The sequence below is a fragment of the Rhododendron vialii genome, chromosome 12a (genome assembly GCF_030253575.1).
Source record: "Rhododendron vialii isolate Sample 1 chromosome 12a, ASM3025357v1".
Classification (NCBI taxonomy): domain Eukaryota; kingdom Viridiplantae; phylum Streptophyta; class Magnoliopsida; order Ericales; family Ericaceae; genus Rhododendron; species Rhododendron vialii.
Window position 1 is genome coordinate 31,750,911 of NC_080568.1, and position 14,106 is coordinate 31,765,016.

The 14,106-nt window shown below is 36.1% G+C and overlaps 1 protein-coding gene across 1 annotated transcript; it reads right to left on the reverse strand.

Annotated features, from left to right (window-relative positions):
* Positions 1 to 1,224: 1,224 nt before the first annotated feature.
* LOC131312078 (valerianol synthase TPS8-like) lies at positions 1,225 to 9,078 on the reverse strand. Its single transcript, XM_058339811.1, has 7 exons — positions 8,642 to 9,078; positions 6,543 to 6,816; positions 4,302 to 4,674; positions 3,091 to 3,309; positions 2,747 to 2,885; positions 1,966 to 2,214; positions 1,225 to 1,864 (listed from the first exon to the last, which is right to left on the reverse strand). Exons 1-7 carry the CDS (start codon positions 8,966 to 8,968, stop codon positions 1,568 to 1,570), a joined length of 1,878 nt encoding a protein of 625 aa, XP_058195794.1. The 5' UTR covers positions 8,969 to 9,078; the 3' UTR covers positions 1,225 to 1,567.
* Between the last annotated feature and the right edge of the window lie 5,028 nt (positions 9,079 to 14,106).

A 14,106-nucleotide genomic window follows, 5' to 3' on the forward strand; every position in this document is an offset into this window, starting at 1 on the left:
TTGAAAATTAGAACACTTAATTTTCTTAATCATATATTATCTTTGAGTTTCTGGAAATTGGAGCGCTAGTTTTTACTAGAGGAGTAATTGGTTTAACCTCAGTTAAGAGTACAAAGCACAACACGTGATTGTACAATTAGTTTTGTACTTTTAATGACGTGGCGGCAGTGAATTGGTTTGGAAGAAAAGTCCACTTCTCCTCCCCTGGCGCTATTGTACATATCAAAGGGTCGATGTCGACAATCGATTTCCCCTCCGCCATTACTATCGAATCGCCGACAGCCTCCTCAAACAACTATATAAGTATATTTCTTTATCCAATATTACACAAAAAAAGAAAAAACATATCCCACGTGTATATATGTTGATCGATTGTATCATTTTCTTCTTAATTTAGTTTGGTTTGATTCTGTAATGATACGAAAGAGTTGTTAAGTGTCGTCAACTGATTTTTTTTAGAGTTTTAGTTTACCTGATGAGATATGTTTCATGTTTGTTGTTGACATTTGTCGAGCGGAAGGTGTTAATAGCTACTGTGTCCTGTTTTTGGGCTGCATTATTTTGACGAAAAAGAATTCACAACCCTTTTTGTTTTGTTCTGTTTTTTTATTTTGTTTTATTTTTGGGTGGTGTGAATTCATGGTGTAAATTTTTGGGGTGTGAATTCTGCAAAGGGTGTGAATTTTTGGAGATGTGAATTCTGCAAAGCAATGTAGCCGAATTCACATATGCCAGAATTCACACACCAAAAATTCAAGAATTCGCACCTTTATAATTCATACAAAGAATTCACACCTCCAAAAGGGCTCTGTATCCACGTATTGGACACGTAGACATGGCTTGGGTACACGGGAACACGTATTAGACACGCCACGTGGCTTGTCCAATAATTTTTATTATTTTTTGATAGGGGATACGCGGGGGACACGCCATGGACACAACTGGGGGTTAAAATATAATATTTTTAATTTTTGGGGGGTTAACATAAAATTATTCAAAAAAATAGGAGTTAACAGTAATTATATCTTTGAAAAAAAATTATTCAATTAGTGAAATTACTCATATACAATGATGGTTCATAAAAAAAATTATGAATGGTAATTAATATATTTTATTTATTTATTTATTTATACATGTGGCGTGTCCTCTGTTGCGTCTGTATCCCCATTTTTTTTAATTGCCGTATCTCATATCTGTATCTGTGCTACATAGTAAGACAGTGCCTTTAAAATAGATTCGCTGCTCCACCGTATGTGTCAAACATCAAGTACAACAGCATCGACAGAACAATGCCCTATGAAGATAGACAAACTAGATACTGCGTACTGTCTAAATTATAGTAACAAATTAAGATCACAACCATTCCTAAATGAGGACGGGAACTAATGACACAATACTCTTCTTCCTCCAACACAATACTTAATCCGACGTCGCGTGAAAGTGTGTGTTTGAACCCGGGAGCATTATAGTTTCCCATGGATACAACTTGAAATCCCCCTCGATTTGCTTATATAATTAGTTACTATAACTAGAAATCATGCACCGAATTATTGAAATTGCACGATGATCACACGGGGATGGGATCGACAAACAATGCGATAACATGGTCTTTGACACATTCTGCCTGAGTATACCAATCATCGTTCTTGTAACCCACATCGTGAAGGCGCGCATAGTTGAGAATCCGCATGAGGAGATCTTTGGATATCGCAGCTGGCCTCATCATCATCTCTTCATTGATATCCTTCCATGCATTCTCAATTCTTTCGTAAAACTCATTGACGGCCTCCGACTTTGAAACACCGTGCTGCTTCATGTAGCACTCAACTCCTGTAGCCATGTGGCGCACCTTCAACTCTTCAGCCTTCAATTGTGTTGAGAAAAATTAGAGAAAAAGTAAAATAAAATTGCTAAATAAACGATATGACCAAATGTGTGCATAATATATAGTATGTATGTATGTACCTTGGAGGTTTGTATGTCATTGAGGAGTCGGCATAAGGTAGAGAGAGCCGTTAAGGATCTAGGTTTAGTTTGTAACCATTGGAATGCATCTGTGGTAGCAATCTCTCTCATGCCTATGAACGATGCCGTTGTGAGCAATGGAATTGTGATGGTTATTGATGCATCGACCATATACTCATCGAACGATTGTACATGTCCTTTCTTTAACAACTCCACCTCCCTTCTGTAGCAGCTTATTATTTCTTTGAACTGGTTCAACCAAGACAAATTGAGTTATGTGTATAAAAGCATAATATTGGGAAGAACGAAAATTTATTTACATTCCAAAGAATTAAATTAATTTTTTTTGAATTTAATGAATTAATTAATTTAGTAATCTTATCTGGAAAATGTTCATTTTGAAAATTTATGAGAGTCTAAGTTTCTCTTTTTCATGGATTGAGCCAGGAATAATCACTATAGGAAGGTGGGAGATCAATTCCCTCTTAGTTTAGATACGTGATTCCTAGTTAAATATGTCATTAGAATCAGATCTCTATTGTAGACGACGATTTCAAACTTTAGAATCCTGAAGACATCAAATCACATCGTCAATATTTAACCTCAAAAATATCTGTCCACTATCAAGTTGCCAGTTAATGACAAAACTCCAAATGTCATTTTTTTTGGGTGATATTTTGTTTAAATTAAAGTTCTTGAAAAGCGTTTTTTTTTTTCGCTGGTGAAAAATAAAAGAAGATGATGAAAAAAGTAAAACAAAAAGAAACTAAGGGCGCCATACCGCCTCTTTTAAGTAATGAACGGCATAGGTTCTTTCTTGCTTTGCCATCTCCCTCTCAATTTCATCATGGAGGTTTAGGAGAGCTTTGTACACCGACTTCATGTACTTTGGGAGTTGATCCATGGCATTTATGTCCCACCTGTACATGAGCACTTGATGTTACACAAATATATTCTCTCAATTAAATACGAGATTAAATTATTTACACTGCTGGTGTAAACATTCGTATCCTTCAGATGAATAATTACATCGCATCACATTGTCATGTTCTATTAACTGAGACTAGTGTTTTGAAAATTTCTTGGTCGACCGATCAAAAAATACATGTGTAAATAAATAAATACCTGTGCACCGCATTAGTGAAAAGTTTGAGTTCTTCATAGGTACCATAAGCATCGTAGGTGTCATCCAGAACTGATATAATTAAAGTAGCCTTGGTGAGAATCAAACGAGCAAGAGAGTATTGTGGCTGGAAATAAGTTGATACAGAAGTGAAAAAGCATTCCACCGCTCTGTCCCTCACGTAAGGAGCTTCCGAAACTAGATCCAAGTCTTTCCACCACCTATATATGTGTACACACAAACATGCAACAAGTAAGATAAACATATGAGTAAGGGCAAAGCCGGCCTTGACGTTTCTGGGGTTTAAAGCGAAAATTAAAAATGGGATATCTTTTATTGGACTATAATAAAGAATAAAAAAGTATGAGAGGCTTTTACAATTCAAAATTTTTTAAAAGCCTAAGTGGCACTACACAAATTTCAGCTCAAGACCAGCTCTGAGTAAGGGTTTAAGCTTTGAGGTGGTGGCCTTGCCCCGTGACAAAAGGGCAGTGTACGCCCCACGCTCGACCTGAGATCAATTCCCGGACCATATTCATTGTCCACTTTTGATGACTTTTTTATTTTTAATTGTGTCTTTTGATTTCCAATGAAGCAGAAAATCTGCATATATTTCTTAATGCGGAGACCTACAAAATGATGAATACTTTGGATCTTCTTTGTAGGTCCGGGATGGTGCAAAAACATATTGAGTTAATTTGTAGTGAGATATGGAGGATAAGAGTGTGGAGGGGAGCTTAACCCGCATGGATAGCGCATAGTATACAAATTAAAATTACATGTTGAATTTAATTTACATAATGAATTGGCTAAACGAAGTTGTTTAAGTTTGAAACAAGACGCCATGGAAGATTACATTTACTACTACATGAGTTTTTTTTTAAAAGAAAATCTATTTTTTTGAACAGCAAATTATTATTTTTTACTGATCTTTGAAAAAAAAAAACCCCATAGCACAACGGTATCACAACACTATTTTTTGCACTATTGTTTCACACGGCTACAATTTCTACTCCATAACAACATATTTTCACATGACTACAAAAAACATGAAACTTTTTTATATTGTGTGTCTGTGAGTTTGAACTCCTATCTGTTTTTCTTTTTCAATATGCTTTGCTACTCAGAACCCGGTTGATTATCTCAAGAAAAAAGATCGAGTCACAAATATATACACACAAACGCACGCGCCCACACCCACACACACTATTACCGGGAGATGTGGCAGAGTTCTTTCTTGTGTAACATCTGTAACAAATTGAAATCAATCTTTGCAAGCCTCAGCAGCTTCTCATTCCTAGAAGCATCATTTTCATAAACAGAGATGTAATGCCTAGCTTCGACTCTTGGAATGCTCCTCTGGACCGGTTGGTACTGAGCGTGGGCCACTTGTTTAGCCAAATTCGGGCTTAAATGGGGTTTCAAGGACTCGAGCCCAGCTTTCGTGAAACACAAAGCCTCGTCGAGTATGTCTTCTCCATGTGTCTTCAAATAAGTTGCTTCGTAAAGGCTTAACATACCCATCACATCTTTGCTTAGGGTTTCCTTGAACTCCCCATTACAGTCTTTGAATTTTTCAAACACACCTGATTAATATTCACATGATCATCCACACCATGAGAAATTAAGTTTTCACAATGTCATCATAAAAATTGATTTAAAAATGCATATAATTTTTTAATATGAAATTTGACCACTTCCAAAATAAGATAGCAGTAACATTTTCAAAAGTTACATGCACGCAGTGTTGAAAGTTTTGGTTTGAATTAATGAAGGGATCCCAAAAAAAAATGCCAAATAATTCTGTACATTATGATCTAGTCCGTGACTTAATTCACAGTACTAAAACTTCAAAGCAAATAACAAAGTGATTTTTCGTATATATGTAAGATGGGTGAAAAGTGATTTTTGACTTAAATTAAATGTGTGCTATTTATAAGTTAGTACATACGAGAATTAGCTCTAATCAATTTGCCAAATTTAAGTATTTTTTGATAAGTAGCCAAATTTAAAGGAGGCTGCTAATGCCACGACTAGTTCTTTTACTGCCACGAGAGATTAAACCGAATTGACACTCTTGCCCTCTAAAGTTGACAAATGTTCTCTCTTTCTTGCTTTCATTCCTCTGTTTCTGATCTCCTTCTCTCTCTCCTCCTGCCTTCTTTTCTTTTTTTTATCCCGAAGACCCCACCACTTGCCACCAAGTCCACCACCATCACCATGTGGATGGCCAACCTGGTAAGCATTGACATGACGAGCAATTTCTCGCAACCAACCTCGTTGACAAGCGCCTTCGCCATCTCCACCACCCCTGGGGTCACTGTCGCCAGTTTCTCAAGACTCCCGCCACGCCACAATCTTCAATTCCTCATCACATCCGAACAAGATGAAGAAAAATATGAGAAACCCGCCGATTTCAAACCCTTAATTTGGTTCCTCTCCAACCCATTTGGACTCTTCGTTCTTTTAAATGAACAAACCCCTCTCCTTTTGACCCTCATAACAATGGATTACAGATCCAAAGTTCCAAACCCTACCCAATTCGAAAATCCCATTTGCTATAATGGTTATTCGAAATCACGTGAATGAAAATGAATTCCAATTGGAAATTGTAGATTTATAAGCTGCGAATAACTCACATGCCCCCTGTAGTGGGTACCCATTTTGGGTTGCTTTATAGTTTGTGATGGAGAAATTTACAAAGGGTGTTGTACGAAATCGGTCGCATATAATCCAAGTTTGGAGATTGTACAGGTGGCGTTGGTGGGCTGTGGCAGCGGAAGGTGACGGTGGGAATGAAGGAAAGTGTGGTTAATCCACGCAAGGGTAAAACAGAAGAGACATTGGAAAAGGAACATGAAAGATGAGAGAACCAGGAAAGAGAGTTGCAAGGAAAAATCAGAAAACGTGTCAGGAAGAATGAGGGCAAAGAGAGTCATTTGTGGTAAAGTTTCGTGGCACTAACACTATCGTTCGTGGCATTATTGGTCCCCTTAAACTTACAATATAAGTTGAGAAACTTTTCAAAGTCACGTGACTTGCATACTAGTGCGTATATTTACCTTAATATCCTAAAATCACCTTTTAGGTATCACAGTTAGGAGTCTAGGGATAACCCCTGAACTCAAGTAATGTTACGAGCACATGCAGATCTATATGCACAGACCTAGACACCGACATGTCGGAACCGGATTCAAAGATGCTGCAAAGCAATTCTTTGTAAAGCGCCCTGCAAGATACATCCGAACCGTCCATCTCGACAATCAATGATCAGAACTGTATCATACAAGTTGACTCAACAAAATAATGAGAGGCTAGATCAGATGCAACAACATGTGCGTCGGAATTTGTGCATGCAAAAGTCTAGCTAGCTATCAGGTTTAGTTTTCTTTTTCTTTTTTTTATTGACAAAAGTAACATTTTATCATATTTAGTTATCAATTAGGGTACTTACCGGACGACAGGCTGTAGCCATGTTGCCTGAATACACGAAAGTGAAGCGACACCATGAACAAATTGTCCTCGAAAACACGACTATATTCCTCGAAATTCAAAAACATGTGTTCCAAGAGCTCCTCAATCTCTTTGTCGAAGAGGTAGGAAACGCCCAGTCGTTCGAGTGCGTCTATCAGAACCATCTTTTCTGCTGGTTTGCCCTTCACTGCAATTAGCATGTCCTTCACTTCTTCCTTCAGCACTTCAACCTCTTTACTGTATTTTTCAAGCAACTGCATCATATATATACTAGCAATGTCAAATTAAAGCAAATAACCGGTGGCCGACGCTGTCTTGCTATCGACTGCGCGCCATACATATGCTACACAAAAATAATCTAGTAACGATGTTTGGGTTGCCCAAGTCCGACTCTAAACTTGGTTGCCCACTTCTTATTCAGGCATAAAAAATAAAGAGACATAAAGTTAAAATTTTCTTTTTGGGTATAAATTTGTTTTTTTTTTTTTTTGGTTGTCTCATGATGGAGGGTTGCCGAAGCTCAGGGACGGATCTAAGAATATAGCCTAGTGAGGGTACCTGTTAATCATAATGGTGAAAGTTTATTTTTTTTAGTCAATCACAAGAAGATCGTACAAAATTAAAACATGCATTACTAACTACGAAAGTTTATAACGCGTACTTTACGTCAAATTAGATAAAAATGATAACAAAATAGCAAACAAAAATTTTAAAATATGTTTTAAATGAACATCGACAAGTTCTAGAATGATTGAGCTAATTTTTTTAATGACTTTATTTTAAAATATTTCTTCTAGACGGTTAAAAATAAAAAGAATAAAAAAAGAATAGCTCAAAATAGATAAGCAGCGCGTAAAGCAACAAATATAAATGCATCATATGATAAAATTCAGGTATAAAGCTAATTTTCTATGTGTATTTTCAAGATATATGCAAGTGTGTGTGTTTATATATTGTCAAACTTTTATAATTATGTTTATTTATACAAAAAAATTATTTAAAAATATTTTAATTTCGAGTGGGGGCATGTGCCCCCGCGTGCCCCCTTTTGATCCGTCCCTATCGAAGCCCAAGATCTTGTGGGGCTTACCCCGGAGCCGGCTCTGACATGTATCTCTAAGGCACAAACTTAGTTTAATGTGGCTCTAATCAATCTCTTTAGGTCTTAACCCAATGAACTTGATTACTGTATATTTTTTACCTTATAGACAGAGATTAGTTTGAAAGATCACCGAGTTCTACGTTTTATACATTGACTGGGGATTGCCCGTGCCTAAAGGCACGAAGCAATGCATTTTGAGCACAATTTTTTTTTTTTTATCATAAAAAGTTTAGCCATCAGTACTTGTAGTGTAAGATCATCAAAATCACATAAATTCGAGCCAGCAAGTTAAAATCCAATAACATATTGCATTCATAAGATCGTATGTTTTTTTTTTTTTTTTCATATATGACTATAGGAAAATTAACCTAAAAGGAAACAAATTAAAAGCAAATATTGAATTGAATATAAGGAAATCAATTTTAGACCGAAATCAATTATTGAGTTGATTTAAATTCAAAAAGATAATCAAGTTTTTTAAGAAAACAACCTAAAAGCAATCAATTGAAAGAATTTAACAGTCATAAAGTTAGGAGGTTTATATTGGGAAGTATCCTCTCGATCGAACGGATATAAACTATTGGAAATTCGATCCGATGGTTCTAGAGGGTGTTGGGTTTGTATGAGTAAACAAAAACCACTCTGTTTTATAATATAGATGTGTGTGTGATGTGGGCATGCGCGTGTTTGGTTTTCTAAGCAAAGAAAGGGGTTTTATTTTTATTTTTATTTTTTTTGTTCGGAAGAAAGGGGTTTTATTGACCAAAGAATGAACAAAGCCATAACAATAATCTTAAGGGTAACGGAGATGACGGTACACAGCCGAGAAACAAGAATCTCGACTATGTTGGCATCATCGTCTCAGAGTCCAGACAATCATATGCCAACCAAAACTCAAGTGCAGAGAGGGGTGGCAAGGAACCAGCGCAAAATGGCCCCGGAAAATCGTAACGCGTGCGTATGTATGTTTTGATTACCTGCGTGTCTAAAGCGAAGGCGGAGAATCGAGCTCCCCATAAACTGGTGGGAAAGTTCGCCAAGGGGCGAAAACTCTCGGGCTCCTGACCATGACTCTCCGTTTGATTAACAGCGACTCGAGGTTGTGAACAACGAGTTGGTTCAAAGCCAAAAGAGCGGTCATTATTATAGGTGATCAAATTTTTATTAGGCTTCCGGTATCTAACGCACAAACCCACGGGGTGCTCCGGACGTCGACCATGGCATGCTGTGGCTGCCAACGGCATAGTCCAGGCAACCCCGTGGCATGGAGTTAATGTAGGCTTTTCCGGAGAAGGATGATACATTGTTGGTGAAACAAGAAGAAGAAAATAAACAAGAAGTTCTACGCAAATGAATCAAGCTAAACCCTCTCTCTACTTTTATCAAGAGAGAAAATGTTTTGTCCTACTTAATTATTCGAACAACCCAGCTGGGTATTTATATAACTAACTAAGAAGATGACCGACAAGCAAGACATGGTTCGGGATATAGTCTATGGACAGAAGCCCTACCGTTGTGGTTACTTGGTTCCCTTTCTAGAGATGGATCTCCCGATTGATGTATTGTTTTGACTTATTAATAACAACTGTTATCATTGTGGAAAAAAAAAAAAACAAAGAAGATGACCGACATGTAAGACAGAAAAATTGACCAAGACTTCCATCTCAAAGACAATTATAAAAATATCTGTCTAAATGTTCGGGATTTTTTATTTGTTATTTTTGTTCGTCTTGTCCTTTTCGAATGTTAGTTAGATTCAAGTTTGAGTTTGCGGATTAATCATCTGTCTCGATTTAAGTTTGAGTTTGTGAATTAATCGTCTGTCTCAATAGGAGAAGTCTGAATATTAATTATAAAAAAATTATAATCCAACAGCAAAACAAAATTGCTAAAGATGGAAAAATTCTAAATATGTGATATTGTCATCTAAATTGTCATCTTATGCGGAAGTCTTGAATGTTTTCTTGGTTTTTGCTGGTGGAACAGCCTTGTCTTCTCAAGCAAATGTCCATTGTGGAGAGAGAGGGGGAGAGAGGGTTTCCACCATTTTTCCTAATGTTTTTGGTCCTTTTTATTTGTGTATTTTATTTGTTTTTCTAAACTTTTGTAAGATTAGCATCATATTTTTTGATTTTATCATCCGTTCTCGATGAGAGAAGTTTAAAATGTTTTTAAAAAAAAATTGACCAAAAGCAAAAGAAAATTCACTGAAGATGAAAAAAATACCAAACGGCTTTCTTTTTTGTTTAAAGTGTCATTTTATAAGAATCTTTTTCAATATTGGTACACATTTTCATACACTACTAATTACTCTTGTCGAGACGAATGATTAATTCCAAAAATTACGACAAAGAGCTACACAAAAAGTAATGAAAATTTTAAAAAAAAATACCGAAAAAAGTACTAGTCAAAAAAAGTGAGGAAGACTGATGTAGGTTGGTTGGGTTAGCCTTTCACTTTTCAAAAATGTTAGGAACACAACATCAAACACAACCTTTCATATACATTTGGGGCCACAGGAATTAGTATGTGTGGACCCTATACATATGTTTGAGGTTGTGTTTGAATTATTGTGTATGTAGCACTTTTGTTCACTTTTAGATAGAGTATAGACCCCAATTTTTGTACTTGGTGTGTCATCGGGTGTGATTCTAGCATTTTATTTTATTTTTTTTAAAATTAACTCATATATTGGGTGGGGTGGGGGGGTTGGTCATCGCAATATCGAGGTTTTTTTTCCCGGGTCAGAGCATTGAGGTTATTGGGCACACGTTAGACGGACCGTAAATTTAATTTAAATGAGAGGTGCTAGGGCACATCAATTAATTGTGCCTCTAGCATTTTTGAATTTAAAATTGTACGGAGCAAGTACTTTGCTTTCCTGCTGTGTGCAAAATGTGTACATTTTTTTTTCAAAATTAACTCATGCAGTGGGGGGGGCGGGGGGGGGGGGGGGGGTTGTTTTGGTCGGTGCATTGAGGTGTTTTTTTCCCCGGTCGGTGCATTGAGGTTTTTGGGCACACGTTAGCAAGGCCGTAAATTTAATTTAAAAACGTACGGAGTAAGTACTTTGCTTTACTGTTATAAAACGTGTACATCCTTGGCTTTATATGCAGCATGCATGCATCTGTATGCTCAGTGTGAAAGACCACCGGAGTAAAAGAAAAACGTGTACATTTTTTTCCTTGGCTTTATTGTTGTGTGCAAAACGGGTACATTTTTTTTTCAATCGATAGAAGATATTATTTTTGCATGCATCAGATATGAAATACAGTACAAATTTGGGATACATCAATTTTCAACTCAATCAATTTAAGAAATAAGCCTATTGTAGGGTATAAACAAAGAAAGAAAGAGAAGCCCTCTAAGGAAAGAACACTCACACGCAGGTGGAGAGACTCAAAAAACTCCTAACCTCCTAATGAGATATAATAGTTCTGGCCAACTAAGCTAGCCCAGTTGGTTAAAAGAAAAAGAATTTATTAGTCCTTAAATTTACTACTAATTAAAAAGATAGAGATTTTTACCTCTAAGTACAGAAAAGTGACACTTAATTCTCATTAAGGAGAGATGAAATAATTAATTACCATTAGATCCACTTTTACAAAAATATATTTACCATTAAAAGAAATGTCACCCTAGGATTTTAGAGTATGCTAGGGTTTTATCGTAGCCTAGTGGGTACCCTAAAATCTTAGGGTTAGGGTACCCGAGGGTTTTAGAGTACTTTAAGATTTTAGGTTTTAAGATACCCTAGGATTTAGGTTTAGACACTTTTATAGGGGTTTTAGGATGTAATTTCCTATTATAGGGTTTTAGCAGTTTAAGCACTTTCATAGGGTACCCTAGGAATTTAGGCATTTTTATAGGGTACCCTAGGGATTTAGGCATTTCTATAGGGTACCCTAGGGTTTAGTCACTTTCATATGGTGCCCTACGGGTTAGGCATTTTCAATGTTTAAGGTTTTAGCCACTTTCATAGGGTTTTAATGTTTCGTTAATTAAAGGAAACTTGGTGGGAATTACTTCCTATTTTCTAAACCTAGAGGTAAAATGCCCAAAAAGATAGGCATGACGACATCAATATCGAGATCAATCATCCAAATGAGGTTGGCACCAAAGCTCATACAATCTCATCTCTCACTCTTGAAACCCTAGCCGCCAAAAAATATTTCTCTCTTCCCTCCCCCCTAGGGTTTCGCACCCTTGTATATTGTTTTTCGTCCGTCTCTTCAGATTAACGATTTGTCATGATGATCTGTGAGATTTTTGTCTCTTGTCGATCTTTTCGAGAATTGTTACGTACTTTCGTTTTTGAACGAATATTTTGTCTACAGATTAGATTATTTCAAAGACAATATTTCTTCACAATGATATTCGTGCAAAACAGTGCTTTTACCCCTACATGATGTTTTTGGCGGGACAACTCTTCATGGCTTGTTAGATTTATAGTTTTGAGAGTTCATTGGTGCATTCGTATTTGGTTGGAGTACTCCATCTGATCGTCTAGATATTTGTTGTCTTTTATTTTTGGTTAGTACTGTATCACTTTTGATACTGTTGATTTTAGGTATGAATATTATACTCCCTCCGTCTCTATTTAATTATCCACTACGATTTTGCATGTATTTTCAACGGCTTATATCTTTCGACGTATATTGCTAAAAATATGCAATAATAGTTCTTGTTTGATAGATCTCAATTTTTTCTATAAGAATCGATTTCAAAAACATAATATAAGTTAAGAGATATAAGTCGTTTAAAATGCACGTAAAATTATAGTGGACAATTAAATAAGGACGAAGGGAGTACAACAAATTGCGAGTGCTACTGTTTTAAAAGTTTTACGAATATTCTAGGTATGAATATTATACAATAGATTACAAGTACCGCTATTATACAACATAGTTGACCCCCTCCTACTCGATTCAATCTTCCAATTATCATTCAGATTCAGGATCTTGTAATTTGAATGAAAAATTGGATGATTAGATTGAATACCTATACATATTCAATTAAGCTAATTTTTTAAGCGCTCGCTAATTTTTTTTAAAATTTTTAAATAACTCGAATCATCGGTGCGTGACTCGAAGTGGGCCCTGCAACGGTGCACACTCGTCGGTGACCGAAGTCGGGTTGTAAAAATCATGTGTAAGGAGGGAGGAAGAAAAGTCCTGAAAATCATGTGTTGGGTTCTGATTCAGTGTGATTTGGATTCAATTTTTATTTTTTTCAATTTTCATGTGTGCTAATTATATATTTACAAAAATTCGATGAACACGATTTTTTGTATATTTAAAGTTCTCACCAAACTCTACAACATGAACAGAATCGATCATCCAAGTGTGATAGAAAAATGGCCAAAAAATTAGAAATAGACCGGAAAAAATACCAAGAGTGTTCGTATACCCGGTATAAAAAAAGTTACTCCCGCTTGGAGTCTTCGGACGCACCCTTTTCCCGGTCCCACTCTGCAGCTTAAACGGGACCACGGGTTCTGTATTTCCTAACGAGGATGATGTCATCGTGAAAACATAAGCACCACAACAAGGAAGTCGTTGAAGCGTCAATGGTTTCTTTTTTCGTTTTTTTTTTTTATAATCGAATGTCCGAATCAGTTTGTACACACTTTGACCAATTTCGGGGCCTTGAAAATAACGACCGGACATAACCCTTAAAGGCTTCAAGATTTGAAATGTTTTGGCCTCTATGAAAATGAAACATGTGACCTCATAGATGAGCACTTATTATCTTCTCACAATTACTCGGCCAACCCCTTGAAGTGGCAATGATTAGGCGGTGCCACGGTGGCAAGCTCATCGCGCGGTAGCTATGCTTTAAGAGCTTTCCCAATCCATCTCTATTTCATCAAAATATGTCACATCAATTCTCTATTTTGGAGAAATAGAGATGGGTGGGAGTAACTGGGAGATGCTCAGCGGTGTTTACACTAACCAACAAGTTGTTGACCATAAACTTTTTTGTTTTTTCTTTATTTAAAAAAAATTGCTTTTGTTTGTTTGGGAGTTTAGTTTAGTTTAGTTTTGATAGTGGGTAGAGAGAGAAATAGTGTAATGATTGAAGAGAGAGGTAATGATTATAGAGAGAGGTAATGATTATAGAGAGATGAAAAAGTAATAATTGGAGAAATAGGATAATGATTGGAGAAAAGAATAGGATAATGATTGAAAAACAAAACTAAAACAAAACTAAACTAGGAACCGAACACTACCTATGTAATATTGATTCGTCTCAACGAGAGAAATTGAAAAACTATAAAATTATGAATTTTACACAAGTATTTTGAAAAATATCAAATGAAAAGCTCAAAAAATCAATTTTGTGGACTTCCAATTAGATATTTTCAAAAGTACTTGTGTAAAAGTCGTAATTTTTTACTTTTCTTTCTCTCATTGAGATGAATTAATATTACGTAAAAGTT